Source organism: Myotis daubentonii, chromosome 10, assembly GCF_963259705.1.
Source record: "Myotis daubentonii chromosome 10, mMyoDau2.1, whole genome shotgun sequence".
In the NCBI taxonomy this organism is placed as follows: Eukaryota; Metazoa; Chordata; class Mammalia; order Chiroptera; family Vespertilionidae; genus Myotis; species Myotis daubentonii.
In genome coordinates, this window is record NC_081849.1 from 54,095,231 (window position 1) to 54,119,757 (window position 24,527).

The 24,527-nt window shown below is 38.9% G+C and overlaps 1 protein-coding gene across 1 annotated transcript in view; it reads right to left on the minus strand.

The window, feature by feature from the left end:
- Positions 1-24,527, minus strand: part of THSD7A (thrombospondin type 1 domain containing 7A) — a 316,639-nt gene that overhangs the window by 121,226 nt on the left and 170,886 nt on the right. Inside the window, exons 5-6 of the mRNA XM_059712436.1 lie at positions 13,991-14,146; positions 11,927-12,139 (exon numbers count right to left, since the gene is read on the minus strand). Of these exons, the coding sequence (XP_059568419.1) occupies positions 11,927-12,139; positions 13,991-14,146 (369 nt within the window). The remainder of the gene's footprint in view (positions 1-11,926; positions 12,140-13,990; positions 14,147-24,527) is intronic.

Here is a 24,527-nt window from a genome sequence, read left to right on the forward strand (position 1 = left end):
AATAATGAACATCTTAATCATTGTTAATAAGATTATATATCAATTCCAGGCATGTGAAACTTAAAACAACCTATTACTTATAAATAACAAAATTAATGCAATTATACTGTTATTTTTTCAAGAACTTCTGGCACATAAAATGTAATACTTAAAAATTACAGCTTTCACCACTATTATTGTGATATATCAATCTTTAACATTATTATGAAGATGTCAGAGGTATGTGTGCATGAAGCTTGGGTATAGATTTTACCAATAATTACGAAATAGATTCTTTTCACTACATTGTCAGGGACACTTAAAATACATAAAAAGTAGTCTTCAATATAACTTCTTTCTTCATTTACTTCCTGTATTATACTAATTTGGATCATTCCTTCTTTACATTATGACAACCCATAAAAGGTCTTTCACATAAAACAGATTCTAAAACATATGGATAGATTTTCCCACTTTCTAAATGTACTGTGTGACAGGTGAGCAACATAGCATCAACATCACTGGTTAAAAACAAATTTCATTGCTATAAAAACCTCAAGATTATACCTACATCAAATTTTGTTTCACAGCCACACTTGTTGGTTTAGTTTAAAAAAGAACAAGTGCATCTGTTTCAACCTCCCTTCCTCCCTGCTGCGGCTTGGAGTTCTATTTCCAAATGATCTGATCATACCACTTCCCTGGCAGAATACCTTTAATTCCAAATAGAATGGAATAGAGTCTCTTAACTTGGCCTTTTTTTATGATCTGGTACTCTCCAAAAAGACTCATCTCCTCCGACTTCCCAAACACAAATTCTGCAGTGACTTGCCCAAATATTTGCAGCTCCGCCAACATCTCAAGTTCTTTCACACCTCTCTGCTTTTGCATAGCTGTGATTTTAGCCTAAAATATACTGACCTTCTTACGAATTTTATTTATCCTTTGCATTAACACCTAAGTCATCACTTTTCTAAAGCCTTCAGTGGCCTCCAAGGTAAAAAGTAAACCCTACCCACTCTGCCCCTTAGCACTCTGAACATACCTCTAATTTAGAAATTAATGCACTATGTTAAAACAATCTGACTACATATTTTCCCATCTCCCACTACATAGTGGGTGCTTGTTGGACAGAAACTGTCATTAATAATATGAATATCACCAGCACAAGCTACAATGCCTGACCCAGAGAGGCACAATAAATGTGGAAGCAATGAATGAATGTGTCTTGGTAGAAGACTCTTGAAAATTTAACCAATATTCAAACCAATCCTTTATTTATGTAATCAGAACTTCTCTAGAGGGTTCTAGCTTTCTCATGGACTGTAACCATCTGCTGGGTTCTGTATCTTAGCAAAGCCCGAAGGAGGCTCTCTGCATACATTTCTTATTAAAAATGCTATTGTAGCTTTGGATCAAAGTTGACATTTTGGAATCTTTTAAAAAAATGTTTTTATTGATTTCAGAGAGAGGAAGGGAGAAGGAGAAATGGATAGAAACATCAATGATAAAAGAGAATCATTGATTGGCTGCCTTCTGCTTTGGTAAGGACGATGATATTTTCTCATCCTAACATCAAATGCTCTGCAGAGACAAAACAAGTCCCCGTTCTTTCAACCAGATAGTCACCTGCAGCTTTGCCACTGAGAAATCTTCTCAGAAATTAACTTATTTGGAAAGGCCACATTAGACTCTTCTTTCATATATTCTAGGAGTTTTGCAAATGTCATAGACAGATTCTTTTTTAAAAATGGAGAGTGGGTGATTTCTTACAGGTGAATTTAGTATACATCTGAACATAGAAGCTCAGGTAGCCACTCATTTAAAGCAGGACCTTTCTAATCTCTTTCGGTATCAGACCTCTTTTTGGGTAAAAATAATGAAGAGACTTTACTGGTTGAAATAATAGCTGCAGGTAATGATTAAAATGGCTTCAGGTGAAGACAGAGCCAATGGCTCAAATGACACCAACTAATACTTCCATCTCTCCTCCTGCCTTTAATATCATCAACTTTATGTGGTGACTCTGGACAGTTCCAGTGTCTCCTTTAGTTATTTCTGCACAAGTTCTTGGGTGTATTTTCTGTTGCTAGCCCAAATTAGGTCACATGTTCATCCTTAATGCAGTCACTATGGCTAGGTAGATGAGTTACAGCCCTGGAGGAGAAATGGGATCAATCTCAGCAAGCCTCGTGAATAGGTTTAGTTTAGGGGGCACATGAATTTCTTAAAGAAAAATCTGAGGCACAGTAGATGAGAGAAGAGAATGAATGAATGTTGAGGAGGCAAGCAACATATAAATAATATATATATCTTTTAAATTATTAAACAATTTAGCAATCCCTTTTGATCAAAGATTTATAATTTTAAGGTGCAGGATAAAAGACTTAAAATTTTTATTAGTTAATTTTACTTACATTCTTCTCTATCCCTTTTAGCCCATTGGCCAAAATGAAAGCTAAGAAAATGCACTGTATTAATCTTGTGGCTTTTTATACAACACTAGAGGCCTGGTGCACAAAAATTTGTGCACTGGGGGGCGGGGGGTGGGGTCCCCTCAGCCCGGCCTGTGCCCTCTCACAGTCTGGGATCCCTCAGGGGATGTCCACCTGCTGGCTTAGGCCCATGCCCTGGGGGATCGGGCCTAAGATGGCAGTCAGGCATCCCTCTGGCAGCCCGGGAGCCCTTGGGGGGTGTCCACTTGCCAGCAGGGAGTAGGCCCCCACCACCACCCCTGTGCTGGCAGCCGTCAACCTGGTTTGTGGCTGAGGAGAGCTCCCCTGTTGGAATGCACTGACCACCAGGGGGCATCTCCTCCATTGAGCGTCTGCCCCCTGGTGGTCAGTGTGTGTCATAGTGACCAGTCATTCACAGTCATTCTGCTGTTAGGATCAATTTGCATATTACCCTTTTATTATATAGGGTAGAAGCCTGGTGCACATGTGGGGGCTGGCTCGTTTGCCCTGAAGGGTGTGCTGGCCACACCCCCATGGGGTGAGGGTCCCACTGGGGTGCCTGGCCAGCCTGGGTGAGGGGCTGATGGCCGTTTTCAGGCTGGCCACGCCAGCAGCCTGGAAGCAGGTATCTGGGATTTATTTATCTTCTGTAATTGAAACTTTGTAGCCTTGAGCAGAGCTCAGGGTTGGCAGGGCAGGTGAGAAGTTTGGTGTCCTCCATCGCTGGGGCAACCTAAGCCTCCTGCTCACTCTAGCTCAGTGGCAGCCGCCATCTTTGTGACGGAGTGAGGGAGTGAGGGAATGACAGAGTGATGGTTAATTTGCATATTACCCTTTTATTAGATAGGATGCCCTGCTTCAATAATAGGTGCCCCTAATATATAAGAAATCTCAGATTGAGAATCATAGCTAAATAGCATCTCCTCTATTACTTCCTAATGTGGATTACTGGTGAGTTTGGGGGGATTATTGGTGAGTTTTGGGGAAGATATATTTCTCTAGCTCCCACTTAATGCAGTCTTAAAGTTCAAAGATTAATACAGATTTCTTTTCTCACTGTGTTTAATTGTCATTCCACAACAATATATCCTGATCTTATATAAATCAACTTAAGTCTTATTTTTAGCTGTAGTCAGTGACTTATCTTCCTAAGAAAACTGCATGTTCCTGATATGACACACTCTGCAATAGTTAGGTCACACAAATAGAAAAATACACACTCATAATCTACTTTAAAATTAATAGCAATATGTTACAATAATTAATTTCATGAATTTGGTGAAACAATCTTAGTTCTCTTCAAAAGACATGACTAGAATTGTAATTTGAATCAATACAATGTGTCAAGTGAAAAAATATAATTTAGATTTGTTTTGCTTCTGTAACATGTGAAAAAATGTTCTATTATGAAATTTTACTGTTATATACTTATTTTATAGTAGTTAATAGAACAGGAAGAATGCACTCATTTCTTTAAAACTATATACACATTCTTTTAAAATAAGTTTATTTATGAGGGTATTATAGTAGAATATTTATGAGGATGTTATTTAATAAGGGCATTATAAAAATAAATGATAGTCTGTAAATCATTTGATCAGTATGGGTAAGTAGTAAAATTCTTATTCTTAGTAAAATAAAAAAGAATGGTCTTTGTGCTTAGTTAACTTTTTCACTATTGAATTCATCACAGAAGAATGATAGTAACAATGATTACTTAAACAGTATTTATTATGTGTCAGGCACAGTTCTTAGCACTGAACATATATTGACTCACTCATACTTCACAACAATGTTATGAGTACGTAATTTTACTATCCTTATTTCACAGATGAGGAAACTTAATCACAGAGAATTTAAATAACTTGCCAAAGAAAGTTATCTGAACCTAGACCCTGTGCTTCAATGACTGGGTTCCAGAAAATTGAATCTCAACAAAAAACAGTCTAATGATGAAAGCTTTGAGAGAAAACCTCCAGATTATAGGTTTTTATGTACATTCTGTTTATCTTTTTTTTCTCTTTATGCAAATTCAATAGCTCTTTTGCTCTGGTGCACTGGGACTTGAGAGTAATGGGACATGAAGGTACTTTGAGATAGTAATAGAGTGTGCAATCTAGTGTCATGCTTTATCTGATATCTGGTAGATAAAGCTTAAATTTTCAGTCAGTACAATAACACAAGTTTACTTAAGGATAAATTGAGTAATTTCCTAAAAATATGTGATGTTTAGGGATAAGAGAAAGCAAGAAATTATTGATGAATCAGAAACTTACTGACAATCTGTTATGTAGAGCACAGTGCTAGGAAATATGTCTACAAAAATAAGTCATGAGCCTGACTCCATAGTAACTCCATAGAGGGGAGGATGGGTAACAGTAAAGGATAAATAACCAAGTTCTATAAAATATACAATGGTGTAATAAAGGATAGAAAAAGCAATTGGTAAAATGGGCAAAATAAAATCAGGGGAAACATTCTATGATTTCTCCAGTGCCTTTGAACTTTATGCAAAAAGCAACAGGAAGCCAGCAAGAAATTTTAAGCAGCTAAATGGCATGATGATGAAGATAGGATTTATGGTGGGAGACCTGTGACCCCCCAGAAAGGAAAACCTGATCCCAGTACGTATACCAATATCTCTATTAACTACCTACCTCTGTTCCTCCCAAATAGTTTAATTCTTCTAAACTAGCACACACCCTTCCATTGTTCAACCCTTACCAAAGCTTCATCTCTTCCCTGAGTTACAGCAACAGCCTCTTCATTTCTCTTCTCCTTTAATGTTTAGTCTCAACAAAGCAACATGAGTTATTCTTTAAAAATATAACTCAGTTTTGGTCACTCGCCTGCTCAGACCTCCAATAGTTTTTATTGTATGGTTTATTTTCCTTTTCCTCTCAAAAAAACCTATGATTAAAAGATAGCATTAAATTACTTATTTTGAAGTGCACAGGTAACTTATGACAAATTGCCCGTGGGAGAAAAACAGCTACTCTGAAAGTAACAGCTCAAAGTAAATGTGTGAAAAAAGTAGCCACACCCCAATTTCTGTACCCAAAAACCAGATGCAGATTATGAGAAAGTGAACTTTAAGCGTGACGGTATAATTGCATGAGAATTAGAGTGGCCTTGGATGTTGAGGGATTATATTTTGCATGTGGAGGAGTAAAAGCAATTGTGATTAAAAGTGGACTGCAGTAAATTAAATTCTTTGCCATAATTCTTTGTAACATCTCTCATCAAGAGGTACAGCTTATGTCCCTTGCCCATTATAACTGCACTGTCATTGTGGTTTGCTTTGACCAATAGAAAGTGGCAGAAATGACACTGTACAAGTTCAAGGGCCTGTCAGCTTCTGTTTTTGTCCCAATAAAGCAGTGCCTTGAAACAGCCATGTAAGAAAGTTGGTCTAAGGTGGGAGTCCTTATGGAAAAGCATCAACATACCTCAGCAGTCAGTCAGCACCAACTGCAAAATACGGGAAGGAGGCCACCTTGGACCTTCAGTCATAGTCCAACCTCCATAGGTGAGCCCAGGGAAAGCCTGAGCGGGAATTCTCATTGGTTTTGGGTGCAGCCAGTGAGTTTGGAGGTGGCTTGTTACCAGTAATAGGTAAATGACATAGGGCCTGAGAGGTAGGAAGAGAATCTAGAATCAATGATGTCATGAGAGGACAAAATCTGACAGGAGATAAGCAGAGTCAGAAAAAGACAAGGGGCCCACTGATGTAAGAAATGAGGTACATCTGGGTTATTTTTGTTGTTTCCCTTTATTTTTCTTTCTTTTTTAATTGAATTTATTGGGGTGGCATTGGTTAATAAAATTATACAGGTTTCAGGTGTACAATTCTATAATATATCATCTGTATATTGTATAGTGTATTTACCACTGCAAGTCAAGTAAGTCTCCTTCCATCACCATTTATTCACCCTTTACCTTCTTCTACCTTTAAGTAGTTAAAATTATTAATTTTAAACATCAAACTCCTGCCCAATTTGATGGAAAGATGTGTTTTTATCCCTACTGGCTTTTTACTGACCCAGCATTTGACCAACACTGATAAAGTGCAAGGCTGTTTTCTCTTATACTTGCCATTTGAAGTAGCAGTTAACATTTACTGGGAATTTATATCATTACTAGAGGCTCAATGCATGTAATTTGTGCACCTGGGGGGCGGGGGGAGAGGTCCCTCAACCTGGCCTGCACCCACTCACAATCCAGGAGCCCTTGGGGGATGTCCAACTGATGGCTTAGGCCCACTCTGTGGGGAGTGGGCCTAAGCTGCAGTCGGACATCCTTATTGCTGCTGTGGAGGTGGGAGAGGCTCCTGCTACTACCACTGCACCTGCCAGCCTTGAGCCTTGCTTCTGGCTGAGTGGTGCTCCCCCTGAGGGAGCGCACTGACCACCAGGAGGCAGATCCAATGTTGAGCGTCTGCCCCCTGGTGGTCAGTGCATGTCATGGCAACCGGTTGTTCCGCCGTTTGGTCAATTTGCATATTAGCCTTTTATTATAGAGGATCATTAAGTGGTAAGTAAATTACTGGTTACTAAACTTTCATCTGAGGCTTCAGCTAAATCTACACTACTTTAAAAAAGAAAACTCTTTCTAAAATTCTATTTCTTTGCTAAGGCATTTTGCTATGCAAAAGAACATGGGCTCAATTCTGAGATTTTACAAACCCAAAACAAACACACACAGAAGACAGATCACCGTATCTGATGTCAGATTTTTTAAGGCCAAAGTAAAATTGTGATTACTACAAACCAATAGTGAAAAATAACCCACTGCCTTAAATTAAAGAAAAATTTCATTTTTACAACAAATTAAATAGAGAATCTCAATTCAGTTATAGGAAACAAACTCCTGCCAACATTGTTAGATTATCCTAATTGTAAAGTAAGAGACCTTAGATTTAAGCATAATATCCAACCTAATTATATTCCAAACACATTAAATAGCGGAGCATTCTACAGGAAGGAAACTTAGTTGATTTATTGCTTAAATTATGGAAAAACAACTCAGTTATAGGGCATATTTTTGCATTTAAAAGATCAGCTTTTTCATGTAATGGCTGTGTAATTGGTGTTAAGAAGCAGATTCCAGTTCCAGAGAGTGATCATGCTTCTGAAATTGCATTCTCATCTAGCTCTATACATATGAATTGACATTTTTATTTTGCTTCTTTGTTCTCCCTTGTCTTACCGGTTTCTCCTGGGAGTGCATCCTGAATAAACCCTGTGTATCCTAACCCTTCACCTGGCCTATGATTCTAGGAGAGTTTATGTATATCCTCGATCAAGCAAAATATTAGTCTCAACAATAAATTTTATAATTTCTCTCTATTCCTGGTGTTTTGCTCCCTCTCCTCTAAAAACAGAGTTGGGTTTTAGGTTTCACAAAAAAACCCAACCTATTATCATTTGCACAGCCTTCACTGGACAGCAGAACCATCCAGGAAGCTTTGTAAAAATGCAATTTTCTGGGACTTACCTTAATAGTTTGTAATTCACTGGGCCAATAGAGAAGACTTAGAAATCTGATTTTACAGCATACTTTTAAGGAGATTCTGATACTGGGGGAACTAGGACACTATTTACAAAAACAGATCTAGCCTCTCACACAATAAATTGAAAAATGTCTGCATATAATGAATTCACATGCATATATGGTAAGATATCATATCTATTTAATATGATTTATAAACATGTAATATTATCTCAAGTCCTTCTATCTGTACACGAGGAATTGGTTACTGGATGTTCTTATTAATCCAATACTTTCTAACCATAGTGATAGGACACAGTGGTGTGTTACAATCAGATTTAGGTACATATAAAACATTGGTTGTTAATGACATTTGAAGTCAGTTACTGGTACTTTTAACCAATAAGTTAGAGAGATTTGTGGTTATCCATAAAATGATATTGCCCTTTATTTGAATTTTTATATGCTTTACCCAATGGAAGAGGAGAGAATTGAACCAGAGTCATAGTGCTTTAAGAATAGCATAATACACTCTGAGAGTCCTGGCCAGTCACTGCTCTTGCTACTGCACCATTAATAGCCATGTAAGGATGAATTGTTGTATCAATTTATTTCCATAGAAATGTAATTGTTTGGTTTCATAAAACTCTGTTAAGCATAAACAGGAGTCCTCTACATGAATGTCCCTATGTTAACTTTTACTAATGGGTAGAAAAAGAAGAAAGGTGGCATAGAAGTTGCAGGCATTTCAAAACTGCTGAGGTTCACGGATTTTCAAAAAAGTACCAAGACAAAATAACAAAACTGTGGTTTTGAAATTGGCACAGAGAGGTGTCAGTACTCTGACACCTGAAATAGAGCCCATGGTAATCAGATATGGATGGCATCATTTATTTTTTTCCACAGAGGGGAGGAAAATATGAAAACAATATTTGGTTACGGTCTCCTTAAGAAATCAATGAGACGATAGATTTTCTTTTTCCCACTTTCAGCCTAATAGTCTTGCTTAGTTTTGTCTCTAACCAACCGATTTGGGATACAAAATACTCTTGCCTCACCAAATTTACTCCTTCAACTGAAAGAAGGGCAAAATTTGCAAAATCTAAAGTAGAGAAAATTTGGGTTTTCTCATTGATCCAATCCTGGCTCACCAACTTACCACCAGACATTTGGAGTAAGTAGTTCCTGTATTTGTGCTCAGAGATCTAAAATTGCTTTTTTGAGCATCTTTAAGTTGTGATATTTTTTTCTATTACACATAAAATGTTTCTGAGTTCTCTGAATTGCTTCTGTTATACTTCTCTACCTGCCAGAGAATTTACATAGGACTCCTGGGTGCTCTCACAACCCTTCCCCAATCCTACTCCTTAGAAGACACTGGAGAAATGAAAAAAATAAAAATAAAAAATAAACCAGCACCAGCAAACCTTAATGATCTCTGGAAGCCCGGAAAAGAATATTTCAGGAAAAAAAATAGATGTTTTAAATGTTTTAAGGTCATTAACAAGGTTGTATATTTATAGGGAATGTGGGAGATAAAAAAAAAAGTATTTTTATTATTTTCTGTATTCATAGACTCCAATTCTTCATTTCCCTAGCTGAGCTTTAACTTAATTATAAAACAAAATCTATAGTTGCAGCCAGGCCTAGAGGTAGAGCCTGTACAACTAATCAACTTTAATTCCCTGGGTTCGATTTAATTATAAAACAACATTTGGTGCAGCTGCTAAACACTTACTAGGTGACCAACCACATGGTAACAATACTGGAGGAGTATTTACAGGGCTCCAGTTTTTGCTCTGCTTCTATCAGCTCAATTATGGTTCAATTATATAGAAATTTGAACAGCATCTAGGATATACAATAACAGAGAATTTTCTTGATTTTATACATCCCTGTAGTTGAGCCAGTTAAAATATTGAGCTGCACTACAACTAATTAATGCCAGGATGTAAAATTTAATGATGAAAGAGATGTCCTAATAAAGGACAATAATGACGAATCCAATATCCATAGCGTACATCTTACCATTTTTTATTCCTTCTTTCTGTGCAATAGATGAAGTGAAACCAGCTTATATGTAAAGCGAGTTATCAGTTTGCCTTTTAAGTTATAACATACATCACTCTTCAATATAACTAGGCATAGCTAACTCATTCTTTTGCTTGTACTTTCATGTTCCACAAGACAACTTAAGAGGTAAATATCTGTGTTACAAAATATTTTACCTGACAAAATTAGAATTAAGCACTGATATTTTTTAAATAGCTAGTTCCTCTAGTATATTTAAGATATACCCAATTTGCACAAACATGCAGGAAGAGCACAGCAATAAGTGAGATCTGATTTTTCATCTGATAATATTTGGGCAAAAGTTTCACGGGCAATTAACTTTTCAGCTCAGCATTTTTTATTTTATTTTAGCTTGCCCAAATATACCACGTACATGGGATCTGGTTCCTCCCTTGGTCTACAGGAGGATAAAAGAAAATTATTTCAATCGAGGGGAAAAATCAAGAAGTGGTATCAGTAAAGGAGTTACCCATGATGCCAAAATAAATATGACCCTTACTGCTTCTACAGCAGCTCAGAAGGAAGCACAGAGGGTGCCATCACATCCAAATGAGGATTTGAAGTGGGTGTATAAGTGCAACAGAAAGTGTTTCTTCTGCTTTCTTTTTTCCTAGATGTGGATCTCATTTTTTAGGGCAGAACTGGGTAAAAAGCTAACGAGAGGCTGTATCCTAGTTAATTGTATCTACAGAGAAAAAAAGAAAAATAGATGACCTTCAGTGCAAACTACCGGATCAATGATCTCTTTCTTCACCTTCCAACCGCAGGCGCTGGCGTGGATTTTACCTGGTGCTGTCCTGCTTGGCTACCTTGGACTCTGGACAAAGAAGACGCTGTACGTTTCAAAGTCAAAAGGCTAATTTCACAGTGCTGACAGTGTCTGTCATTCTCTTACCCCAGAGACTATCTTTCTCTACTGAACAGTGACTGCCTCACAGGAGGAAGCAGTCCTGCATGCTGTAAGAAGATGGGATAGGAGGAATTATGATGGTTACCAGATGTCCCAGTGCCCCTGAGGGCGCCAGAATGCTTCCGCGTGTGCTGGAAACAGCATAAACTGTCAGACCACAGGCCCCTGGGGCACGGTGCTCATGCTGCCCTGCTGTGCAGAGTCATAAGATTCGAGAGTGGGAAGGAGCCTTAGAGATGCTCTGAGCCAGGGGTTTTAAACGATGTCTGGGGAAGGTCTGTTTCCTAAGTGTGACCCAGGGACTGCTGAAGAGTAAGGGGACCTCCTTAAAACAGTAGCAGCACTCTTGGAAAGAAGGTAAAATCTTATGTCAGGGCTAACAAGACAGGATATTTTATCAAACAAAACTCAGTTGTAAAAGTCCAAGGCAGCTCAGGAAAAGAACCGTGGAAAATCACCATCCCAGTGGCTGTCTGACATTCCCAGAGGGGAGGCCCTAGAGCTCAGAAGGTTGATGCAGGAACTCGAGGGTGAGATAGGCCCAGTGGCTCTGGAATCTGGAAATTAAATTATATCACTAAGCTGTAATATCAGGATGTGAAATAAAGGCTTCGCAAGACAAGTCAACCAAGCCTTATAACGCTTCTCATTTTCTTTGGGGGAAAAAATACCACTTAGAAAAATGTTACCTTTTCCCATTATTTTAAAATTTGGCAATTTAATACATTATTGGCCTAATGATGATTTAATTCTTAGTCTGTTTTACCTATTTTCAAATGAAAAAAATACTGTGATTGTTCAAAGAACCTCTTTACCGCCACCATTAGGAAGGAAGAAGGGAGGGAGGGAGGGAGGGAGATGGAAGGAGTTAAGGAAAGAATGAAAGAAGCAGCAGCTATTTCTGGGTTTTTAAATGGAACCAATTATGATGAGAGAAGATGAGAGAGATTTTTATCACAGGGTAAAGCACAGGGTCAAACAGACAATCACAAAAGCAGGACAGATAGGTCTGTCTCACCATCACTGTTGATGCAGACAACCTCCTGAACTTGAGCGCCTGGACCACACTCTTTTCCATTGTCTGGTTCACAGTCTCCAAGCCTCACTGCTTTCCACTCGTAGCAGGATGGCTCCTCACAGGGAATGGCTTCCAGTAAGTGAGGGCAGCTCCCAGTGCCCCCCGAGCCTCCAGTGGGCTCATTGGTAATGCGCCGCTTCCTCAGTTTGAAACCTGAATTATTGGGGAAGGAAAATATTTACTGTTACCATCGAGGGTTGAATATTGTAGAAGGCTGAAAAAACCCCAAAAAACTCTGAGTGAAAGGTGGATGAGGTTAGGGGGTATAAATCATATCTGCTTTAATCACTGGTATATCCTCAAACTCTAGGCCAGTGGTCGGCAAACTGTGGCTCGAAAGCCACATGTGGCTCTTTGGCCCCTTGAGTGTGGCTCTTCCACAAAACACCGACTTCTGCGCATGGGCCACGAAGTTTCAATCACACTGTACAGTGGGGCCTTGACTTACGGGTTTAATTGGTTCCATGATGGAGCTCGTAACTCAAATTACTTGTATGTCAAATCAAAAGTGAACGAGTGAGACATGTGATGCTGGGCTGATATTGTGTGGCGTTCACTGTGACGTTCGCTGCGCCAACTAGCGGTGGGGTATCCGAAGTTGGCTTGTAGCCTGAATTTTAGCTCTCAACTCAAAGCAAAAAATCGGCGGAGAGACGGCTCGTATCTCGAAAAACTCGTTAGTCGGGACACTCGTAAGTCAAGGCCCCACTGTACTTGCGCGCCCGCACGCGATATTTTGTGGAAGAGCCACACTCAAGGGACCAAAGAGCCACATGTGGCTTGCGAGCCACAGTTTGCCATCCACTGCAGGCTAATGTGAGTTTATTAATAATTCATTAAATATATAAATGAATGAATAAACATAATGGCCAAAGAGAAACTTTTGGTGTTAGCTTACTATAGTAAAAATAAGGCAAGACATGCCATCTATCTCCCATCACATCCTCAAGGGCTGTAGGCAGGAGGAGGAAGAGAGAGAAAAAGAGAGATCTAGATTGATTTTGCTTGACTTAGAAAGTCTGCAGTTATAAAATATTCAAAGAAACAATGAAATATCAAGCTATTCAGAAATATTCATGACCAGACAAAAGTGCTATTCAAATTCTTCAATACTATCGCATGATTAAATCTGAAAAGGAACTTCTGATAAGTTGGATAGTCCCAGGAAATTGTCTCTTTGAGACTTAGTTGATTTTGAACTCCCTGGAAATTAGAATTAAGGATATAAACCATCTGGACTCTAATGAGTAGTCAAAGTCCTGTTCATGCCTTCGTAGCACATAAGTGTTGCCTTCCTGACAATGTATAACAAAATTCATGTCTGTTGCTATGTGAACATGTTGGAATCGCTAGGACACTACCCTTTGAAAGAAAACGGGGAAATGATTTTCATTACCGGATCATGTTAAAATTATCCCACCATGCTTACCACATAACAAGCCACTGCATTTATTCTACTCTTCCTAGAAGTATCATTTGCATCATAAAATCAATAGCATTTTGTTTTTGTTTTTATCTTCAGAGTAATGAGTTCTGTTTACTGGGCACTAGCTACGGGTCAGGCACTCAATTAAGAGCTTTATGATTATTATCTCATTGAATCTTTAGAGAAAACTTGGGTGGCAGATATTATTACATCCCCCTCAAAGATAAAGGGACAAAGATTTAGATAAGTTAATTAACTTATCTAAACAATATAAGACTGAGTAGGGTTTCCAATCCAGGTCAGCCTGACACCACAGCTAATTATAACCACTGTGCAAAACTGCCTTAGACATTCTCCATCTGTTGTCTAAATCACCAAGTATCTTGCTTACTTCAATTTCAATCTTCTGGTACCATCACCAGACTAGGTTTATTCATCTTTTACAATCAATACTCTTTAGCCATTCTGGAAAATATCACAAATGAATAACTACAAGAGAAACAGAGTAGCCTTTTTAAAGGCTCATGGTTTGACGCAATTGATGAGAATTCCAAGTATGCCATGTTAACATTACATACCTTTTTTGCCTTGCTGGTCATTACAGTTTTCATAAGTACAAGGTCCCCACGCTGACCAAGGTGAAACCTCACATTCAATTGGACAGGGGATGTGGCACAGCTGTGTGGTGTTAGGAACAGGGCCAGTGCATAATTTCAAATCCACTGGTTTGGAGGCTGTTTGGAGAAAAACACAGAGATTCCTTAAGAATTAGACAAGTTGTTATGCTCAACGGCCTGATTGTTCTGCATGTATGTGGAAGGAAAATGCTTAAAGAAGTGCCAGCAAAACATTATTCCAATGCTTCTCAACTACGTCCTGAGAATAAAAGGAGAAGGAATGGAAAGCAGCAGGATGGTGTAGTCCAAGGGGATGGGCTAGAAGTCTTGCAGACTGTTTGTTCACCAGCTTTCCCACTAATTAGTCATGCAATTGCTAATGCGGGGTCTAACTTTCCTAGGCAATAAAATAATCCTTAAGGTCAATTTAATCCGTAAAATTCTGCAGTTAGAGTCTAAGAAAGTGGCATCTACTTTAGAGGACTGAAATAATAGGAGGGAGACTGCAGCTTTACTACATATGGAAAAAAATATATTGTGGCTTCTGGTGGAGCAGTCTCCCTTTCCTTTTGGTCCCAGAGAAGTAACTGGTGGATGTGATGAAGGAAGAGCTCATGCCACCAAATGGGGCATCTCTCTCGACCTCCAGCTGCATGAATCACCAGACACTTTACAGAACTTTTACTGAAAACATCATCTGCCTATGGGACGCAAATCTCAGAATTGCTAAGAAGGCTAATTTATAATTGTCTATGCTTGTTCATAAGTTGGCCAATAAACAATGGATAAGTACTGCTTGACCTTGCTTCTCTTCTATGATGATGTGTGCAGTTTGGCTATTATTTACAGCAAATGCATTTGACAGTTAGTGTAAATGACTAAGTGAGAAAGATATTTGCTACATATACAGCAGAAAAGAATCAAGTTTAGGTGTGTATTGTATCCTATATAGCTGTAGTTATTCTGTTGTAAATATTTTAAGAAGCAAATGTTTTGGGCACCATTTCCTTTAATAAAAGCTAAGTTCCTGTTTCTGTCTGATAATTTAGAACGCCCATACCTGTGGCACGAAGGACGGAAATAAAAGAGGTCTTAGATAATTCTCATTCTCTTTATGTAAAGAACTATCCAATTCCAATTGCATGGAATTGCATCTAGAAGCTCACAGAAATTAAAATAATTTAAGCTATATTGCCCTAATTTTTAAATAAAAGTACTAACTACATCAGCTTGTAGTTCAACCTCTAAGGCAAACTGTGGGTACTTTCTCATCACTCAGCTTCCTGCACTCACAGAGACGCTCACTCATCAATGCTACCTGAAGGCTCTCACATTACCACCTCTTCTGCCAATCTGACAAAAAAAAAAAAAAAAAAAAAAAAGGTAATTTTGATTCATTTACACTGGATAGCTATTGTTGTATTGGCTTTTTTTTTTTTTTTACAATCTAAGGGAAAAGAGGTCAGTGCCCTTGACTAAACAGTCAGGTATTGCATGTTTTAAAAATTCTTGTGGCACACCAGTGTGCCTCTAGTGGTAGAAAAATCGCTGGACTAGCATTTAAATGATAATTGTGTCTATGTCTCCATTTTTTTTTTCAGTTGACTAAAAGTAATTTTAAACATTATATTGTTTTGAAACTCATTATTATAATGGGAGTCCTTTATGCCTGTAACTGTGAGGACTGTTATAGAGCCTGAAAAATTTATTTTATATATAAGGTTGAAAACTAGGAGGGAAACGGGGTTTTATCAAGGGAACAGGTTAAAATATTGTGTTTCTAATTCCTGGCCATTTTCATTATGAGCATAATGTTAGCTTTCAGTGTATTTTGAATGAATTCATAGAATAATCAGTCACAGAAATCTTCTGGAGCTATTACGAGAGAAATGTGTTGAATAAAGGCTTGAGGAAGTATTGCTTAAAGCAAAATACTCTTGAGATCTTCTCAGCTGCTAAACTACTCAAGTCAACACAGAGATAATATAGTTCTTGAAAAAGAACCTCCATTTTATAGATGTCTTTATAGAATATATATAAAAGTTATTTCATCAATCAAAGAAACACAGGAAGAGAGTACATACTTCTATATGATTCTATTCCTTTGGTGATTTTCATTATAGGTTTTTCTTGTGAATAGGGTACATATTGATTAATGTAAATCTCAGATACTAGCTGAGCTCCTCAAAAACTATAAGTCAATTACATTTTTTTGCAATTGCCTAAGGGTTATTTGGAATAAGTGTAATTCAAAGAATGAGGTAAAGGACAGGCCCTGGAGACCTTGCTGAATCCCAGTTTAATTTGTGGATAAAATTCCTGTAGTTCTGTATTACATAATGTAGTGTTATTGCTGATCATATATTCTCAAAAACTAAGATTTGAATTTTCTAGAATAGCCTATTCATTATTCATTTTAATTGTACTACCTAAGGAATTGTTCATCCAATACAGGCTCCAAAGAAATACATTCGATTTTTTTAAAAGTCTTATTGTTGGATCTCTTAAAAATAAAGGATAAATGTTATTGATCACATTGGAATTAAAGGGTATTCAATTATATTTACTTTGCATGCTTCATGGCGTTACAAAAGAATGTTTGAACTTTCTGAAACTGGCTAAACAAACAAAAAAATAAGACATGCATTTCTGCAGGTCCAAAATATGTTTGTACTCTTATGTTTGTAGCATTACAAATGGGAAAAAATCATTATAGGAAGCAAACTTAAGACTTCTTTACAGCAATGTGGCCAATGAGGCATTCTGAAAATATATCATGTATAACCCCTAAGAACAGCTAATGTGTTATTTTAAAATCTGAACATTTTTTTAAGTGCTTTATTGATTAAGTTATTACATATGTGTCCTTATCCCCACATTACCCCCCCACACCCCCACTCATGTCCTCACCCCCTATTGTCTGTGTCCATTGGTTAGGCCTATATACTTGCATATAAGTCCTTTTGTTGATCTCTTCCCCTTCCCCCACCCTCCCCTACCTTCCCTCTGAGGTTTGACGGTCTGATCAATGCTTCTCTGTCTCTGTCTTTGTTCATCAGTTTATGTTGTTCATTATATTCCATAAATGAGTGAGATAATATGATATTTATCTTTCTCTGACTGGCTTATGTGACTTAGCATAATGCTCTCCAGTTCCATCCATGCTATTGCAAATGGTAAGAACTCCTTTTTTTACCACAGCATAGTATTCCATTGTGTAGATGTACCACCATTTTTTAATCCACTCATCTGCTGGTGGGCACTTAGGCTGTTTCCAAATCTTAGCTATGGTGAATTGTGCTGCTATGTCATAGGGGTGCGTATATCCTTCCTGATTGGTGTTTCTAGTTTCTTGGGATATATTCCTAGAAGTGGAATCACTGGGTCAAATGGGAGTTCCATTTTTAGTTTTCTGAGGAAACTCCATACTGTTCTCCACAGTGGCTGCACCAGTCTGCATTCCCACAAGCAGTGCACAAGTGTTCCTTTTTCTTCACATCCTTGCCAGCACTTGTCATTTGTTGATTTGTTGATGATAGCCATTCTGACAGGTGTGAGATGGTACTGCATTGTCATTTTGATTTGCCTCTCGGATGATTAGTGACTTTGGGCATGTTTTCATATGTCTTTTGGCCTTTCTTCTGTCTTCTTTTGAAAAGTATCTATTTAGGTCTGTTGCCCATTTTTTGATTGGGTTGTTTATCTTCCTTTTGTTAAGTTGTATGAGTTCCCTGTAAATGTTGGAGATTAAACCCTTATTGGTGATAACATTTGCAAATATGTTCTCCCATGCAGTGGGCTTTCTTATTTTTTTGTTGATGGTTTCCTTTGCTGTGCAAAAGCTTTTTATTTTGATGTAGTCCCATTTGTTTATTTTCTCTTTAGTTTCCATTGCCCTAGGAACAATACCAGTGAAGAAATTGCTTCGGCATATGTCTGAGAGTTTGCTGCTTGTGGATTCCTCTAGTATTTTTATTGTTTCCCATCTTATGTTTAAGTCCTTTATCCATTTTGAGTTTATTTTTATGTATGGTGTAAGTTGGTGGTCTAGTTTCATTTTTTTTCATGTATCTGTCCAATTTTCCCAACACCATTTATGGAAGAGGCTGTCTTGACTCCATTGTATGTTCATGCATCCTTTGCTGAATATTAATTGAGCATAGTGGTTTGGGTCGATTTCTGGGTTCTCTATTCTATTCCATTGATCTATATGTCTGTTCTTGTGCCAGTACCAGGCTGTTTTGAGAACAGTGGCTTTGTAATACAGCTTAATATCTGGTAGTGAGATCCCACCTACTTTGTTCTTCTTTCTCAGGATTGCTGCAGCTTTTTGGGGTCTTCTTTTATTCCAGATAAATTTTTGGAAAGTTCATTCTAGGTCTGTGAAATATGCCATTGGTATTTTAATGGGGGAGTGCATTGAATCTATAGATTGCTTTGGGTAGTATGGACATCTTGATGATGAACATTTTCTTACATAATTATATGCCGGGGTCCAACCCCAGCAGGTCCAGGGGTTCCCAAAGGCGTAGACGGAGTCGGCGAAGAAGGAAGGACACGGAGACAGTGTTCAGTTGATCAGCAGCCTAGCCAGGATCTCCAGCCAGGATCTCCAGCCAAGTTCTGGTCTGTATCTCCAGAGAGGTTCTGCTTAGGATCTCCAGCCAGGTTCTGTGTCCATGTTCTCTTGCTAGGTTCTCCAGGTTCTCCAGCCAGGTTCTGTAGCCATGTTCCCTCGCTAGGTTCTCCAGCCAGGTTCAGTCACCAGGTTCTAGTCAGGTTCTCTTGCCAATTTCTGTAGTCAGGTTCAGTCCAGGATCTTTTGCCATGTTCTCTCGCTAGGTTCTGTCTCTAGGTTCTGAGGCCAGTTTCTGTCCAGGATCTTTTGCCATGTTCTCTCCAGCGAAGTTCTTCTGTCTCTAGAGAACCTTCTGTGTAGGTTCTGTGCCTCTTGGTTCTGTCTTCTAAGTTCTGTGTTGTTACATCTGTATTTATACCAGTTGATTCCAATCCTAACAATCTCTATTCCAAAGGTTAGGGCGTTTCTTATCTCCATTCCAGGGAGTAAAGATTATGTAGCTTAAGCATGATTGTTCGTAGTTAAAGTGATTAATTACCCTCCTGGCACTTAGTTAAGAGGTTTTATTCCCTCCCTAACTTCAGGGGAAAATCCCTACCTGGGGAAACAACCTTTCTCAGAGAGGAGACCTTGGTTAAAACACATAGTGCCAAGAAGGTGAGCAAACATATTAAGAACAGTATGCCATATATGCCAGGTCCCTTGAAACAGCAAGCAGGGACCGGCTCCCGGCAATTATAGATTCACATAAAATTGTAACTTCACAGAGATTCTATATGCCCTTTACTCAATTTCTCCCAATGTTATGATCTTAAAAATATATTGCACAATGTCATAGCAAGAATATTGACATCAGTACAGTCTAGCTTCTCTCCAAAGTTCAGCGTCATCTAATGGCTTATTTACTATATAATGTGCAAGTGTTTTTCTGTTTCAAGCATGAGAATTAGGAAAAATCATATATCCGCTATCTTCCTGGAAGCAGAAGTCTATATATTATTATTTTTTTAGGGCTTTAAAACTACTCTCTATGATACTATAGTAATTCATTCTCTCTCTCTCTCTCTCTCTCTCTCTCTCTCTCATATACTGATCCAATCACAGAACTTCTTTAATTATCAAGGGCAAAGAAAGGCATTTTTTTAGACAAAAAATGAGAATTTTAACTATGAAAGGCTATTTGACCTTTGATTACCCTTCACCAACCTACATTTTATAGTCTTGTATTTTTTTTCTTATTTAGTATTCATTTGGGTCTGGACCTTAACATTTTAAAGAAATCCCTTTATATAAATAGGATAAGGATGTGTAACTTCTGAGTATTGGAAACAGTACAATAACAACAAAACTGTTGCAATAAAGTCAAACTAAGGGAAGAAAGGAGGAACAAAAAAAACAGAAAAAGTGGAACAAAGGGAATAAAATAAGATGGGAGAAATGAATGCAAAAGACTAACTACTAAAAGCCAGAGACGATCAGACTAAATGAAAAAAAAAATCAAATTTAAAATGACACATTAAATCCACTAGTTTGTCAACGATTTAAAAATTTGATAATACCAAGTATGGGAGAAGATGTGAGAAACGCTACTGGTAAAAAACTAAGTTATTTTAAACATTATTTTTAAAAATTGGAATTATCTCAAATGGTTGAAGATGTGCATAGTTCCAGGTATATAACCTGGAAAAAACTATCAGACATTTACCTCAGGAACTATTTGTATGGACTATCATTGAAATATTGTTTATAAATGCAAATATCTAGAAATGACTCATGTCCAACAAAAAGGGAATGGGTATTAAACTATGGATGTCAGTACTATGTAATGTTATACAGATGTGGAAGTAAATGAGCTTGAGCACATTCCTCAATATGGTGAAACCCACAAATATATCAAAGAATGAAGGAAGTCAGAGAATACTAGATACTAAAGTATACCATTGATATACAGTTTTAAAAATCAAGCAGTATCCTTCTGCTTTGGAATAAATATATAAGTCTAGGAATGAGGAGAGTGGCCGCAACTGTCTGGGAACTGGCCTGAGTGCCAGCGAGGCCCTGTGTTTTCAGCAGCGGGCCTGGCCCTCAGAGCTATGCCTGGCTTTCTCCTGTTGGACATAAACAATTTCACAGACATGAAATCAGACAAGGTCATTCTGTGCTGTGATGGAGACAAAAAAGACTACTTCATAATTTGTCTAAGTCAAAACACAGCGATAAGCACAAAAACTGTCAAATAGTCCCCTCTCCCAGCTAACATGAATGAGTTCAGCTTCTTTACCAACGACAGCTTTGGTCCTCCTCTCGTCTGACCTCCTTCCGATAAGGTGTTTGAAGATGCCTGGTCACAGAGTTATCCTTCCTGCCTTAGGGCAAAGTGCACTTACTTGAACCTTCCTAAGCCCAAGTCCTATAAGAAGTCCTTTAGGGCACAGCTCCTGAGACACCCAAGGTGCCTGTGCTGTGCACTGCCCCTGCCTGCAATGAGGAATAAACCTGATTAGTTCAACTACAGATGTGTTCCTGGTGGTCTCTGGCTGAAGAGGAAGAACAAGTCAAGCACATAAAGAAAAGCAGGGAATGTTAAACATAAAATTTAGACTAGGAATTCCACTTGTGGACAGAGTAGGCTCTGATTTATTTACTAACAAATGCTTGTTGGTTTATACTGTGCTGGGCAATGTTATGATGTTCTAAGTACTTAGCATATATTAATTCATTTAATTCTTACAAAATCCTTTGGGGTAGGTATTCAATTATCCCCATTTGGTGGGGAGGGATAATTATCCCCAAATTGAAAAAACTAAGTATGTAGAGGTTAAGTAACTTGCCCCAAGTCACACAGCTAGGAGAGTAAAGATTTTGGATTCACATCTGCACAGTTTGGTTCCATAATCTTCAACTAAACCTCAAACTAACTACTACTCCATGTGATCTTGGAAGGGCATGTGAAGGGGTGTCAATAATATGTAATGTCTATGTAAACAAACAGATGCACACACACATGCAAATACATTTGATGTAGGTGAGAATGAGTTAAAATATAATTAACTAGAGGCCCAGTGCACAAAAATTTGTGCACTTGTGGGTGGGGGGGAGTCCCTCAGCCCGGCCTGTGCCCTCTCGCAGTCTGGGGCCCCTTGGGAGATAACGACCTGCTGGCTTAGGCCTGCTCCCAGGTGGCAGAGGGCAGGCCTAATCCCTAGGTGCAGCCCCTGGTCGGGCTCAGAGCAGGGCCGATTGGGGAGTTGGGGCGCCGCCCCGTGTCATGCACAGAGCAGGGCGGATTGGGAGGTTGCGATGCCACCCTCAGTCATGCTCAGGGTAGGGCCAATTAGGGGGGTTGGGGCACCGCCCCCTGTCACACTCAAGGCAGGGTTGATGGGGAGGTTGCGGCGCCACCCCGTCACGCACAGAGCAGGGCAGATTAGGGGGTTGGGGAGCTCCCCCCTGTCACGCACAGAGCAGGGTCAATCAGGGGGTTGGGGAGCTCCCCCCTGTCACTCACAGAGTAGGGCCGATAGGGGAGTTGGGGCACCGCCCCCTGTCACACACAGAGCAGGGCAAATCAGGGGTTGGGGCGCCGCCACTGTCACACTCAGGGCAGGGCCGATGGGGAGGTTATGGCTCTACCCTGTCACACACAGAGCAGGGCCTGTGGGGTGGGGGGGTTGGGGCGCCGCACCCTGTCACACACAGAGCCGCAGGGGGTTGGGGCGCCTTCCCCTGTCACGAACAGAGCAGGGCTGCTCAGGGGGTTGGGTCCCCGCCCCCTGTCACACACAGAGCCGCAGGGTGATCAGGGGGTTTGGGCGCTGCCCCCTGTCACACTGATACCGGTGCTGGGAGGCATATTACCCTTTTACTATATAGAATAGAGGCCTGGTGCATGGGTGGGTGCTGGCTGGTTTGCCCTGAAGGGTGTCCTGGATCAGGGTGGGGGTCCCCACTGGGGTGCCTGGCCAGCCTGGATGAGGAGATGATGGCTTTTTGCAGCTGGTCACACACCCTTCAGGGTGGGGGTCCCCACTGGGGTGCCTGGCCAGTCTGGGTGAGGGGCTGAGGGCTGTTTTCAGGCTGGGACTGAAGCTCCCAACTGCTCCTTTTTTTCTTTTTTTTTCTTTTTATTCTGGGCCAGCTTTAGCTTTGAGGCTCCAGCTCTGAGGCCTCAGCTGCTGAAAGTAGGTATCTGGTTTGTTTAGGTTCTATAATCTAAACTCTGTATCAACTCCAGCTCTGAGATCCCAGCTCGCTGAAAGCTGGTTTCTGGGGTTTTGTTTAGCTTCTATATTTGTTACAATGTTTCTTAAACTGCAGGCTCAGAGGCCAGCAAGGCAGGTGGGGGACGTTGGTTTCCTCTGTCACTGAAGCAAGCAAGCCTCTAGTTAGTTTCAAGCTGCCTGGCTGCCGGCCGCCATCTTGGCTGGCAGTTAATTTGCATATTGCCCTGATTAGCCAATGGGAAGGGTAGCAGTCATACGCCAATTACCATGTTTCTCTTAGTAGATAGGATGGGGGTTATTAATATAGTGTATGCCTCATTAACATAAGATAATGAGGCTATCAAGATAATTCAACATCAACCCTACTGCCTATCAGTGAAAGTTATTCTGACTTTTGTGTTCCAGTTAAAAATGGAAACTACATTTTCATTCTACCAGATATCAAGAGTTAGCTGTCCAATCAAAGTGGGAGGTTCTGCACTTATATGATATTAATTATAGTAAATATTTATATTGTATTTTTTTAATACATTCTTTTAATCCTCACAGCAATCTCATAAGTAGGTACAACTGTAATCCCAAATTTAAAAATGAGAAAACTGAAGCACAGAGAGATCAAGTAACTTGCCTATAGTCACACAGCTAATTAGTGGCAGTTGGGATTTAACTTCAGAAACTGCTGTTATCCACTCTATTATACTATGATAGGACAATCAATAAAAGCCACATTCTTCTCTCATGCCTTACAATTATACAATTGGTGGCTTAATTAGAACATGTACTAAATTTTAAGACAGTATTTGGTTATTGTTGTTGTGTGTGTGTGTGTGTGTGTGTGTGTGTGTGTGTGTTGGGGAGTGCAGGGGATTGGTTGCAGCAATAACTGAATGTGACATTCATCTGGAAAACAAATACTCAGTATTTTAATAAGAAACAGTTTAGATTCTCATCTACTTTTAATATCAAATTTATAAACAAAATAATTTATGTTCTACCGCCTAAAAATATACAATTTATATTTTAACTATGTTTATCATGAAACTATACATCTAGATTTTCAGAATTATTTAAACCGAGATCTCATACCCAGTCTACTTCAGATCTATTTGTAAAATGATAGGCCTTTTCTGTACTCATGCAAAAGATATATTAGGGTTCAAAGGTTGAGAGAAATGCAATATGTTTAATAATTTATTCGTCCATTTAGCAAAACAGCTGAGCATTTTAGGCACTCAAAACCTCCTAATAATATATTCATTTCCACTGTCTTACCTGAAAATCTGCCTTTTTCTTGAAATAGTATTTTTTTTCATTGAACAAACATTTGATTGCTAACTCAATTACAAGAAAATTCTCTTGGATTTAAATCTTAATTTCTGTGTAGTCATTGAGCAAATATTATCATTAAGCACAAGGTGCCTGATAACAAAGATATTCCAAAGACCTAAGGTAAAATCAGTTAAAAATGCTTTGCAACTCCTATTGTTCAGTTAGTTACAACAAACATTAAATGCCTACACTATTCAAAGTCTTGCCCTGGTGTTAAGGATTATATGCCAAAGGGTACTATGGGATCAATGGCAATGGCAATGGTGATTTTGTTTTTTGTTTTTATTTTATACCTTATTACAATTGTATGGTAGCTTTTAAGGTATTTTTAGCCAAATTCATTTTAATTCCAAGCTTTTTTTGATGG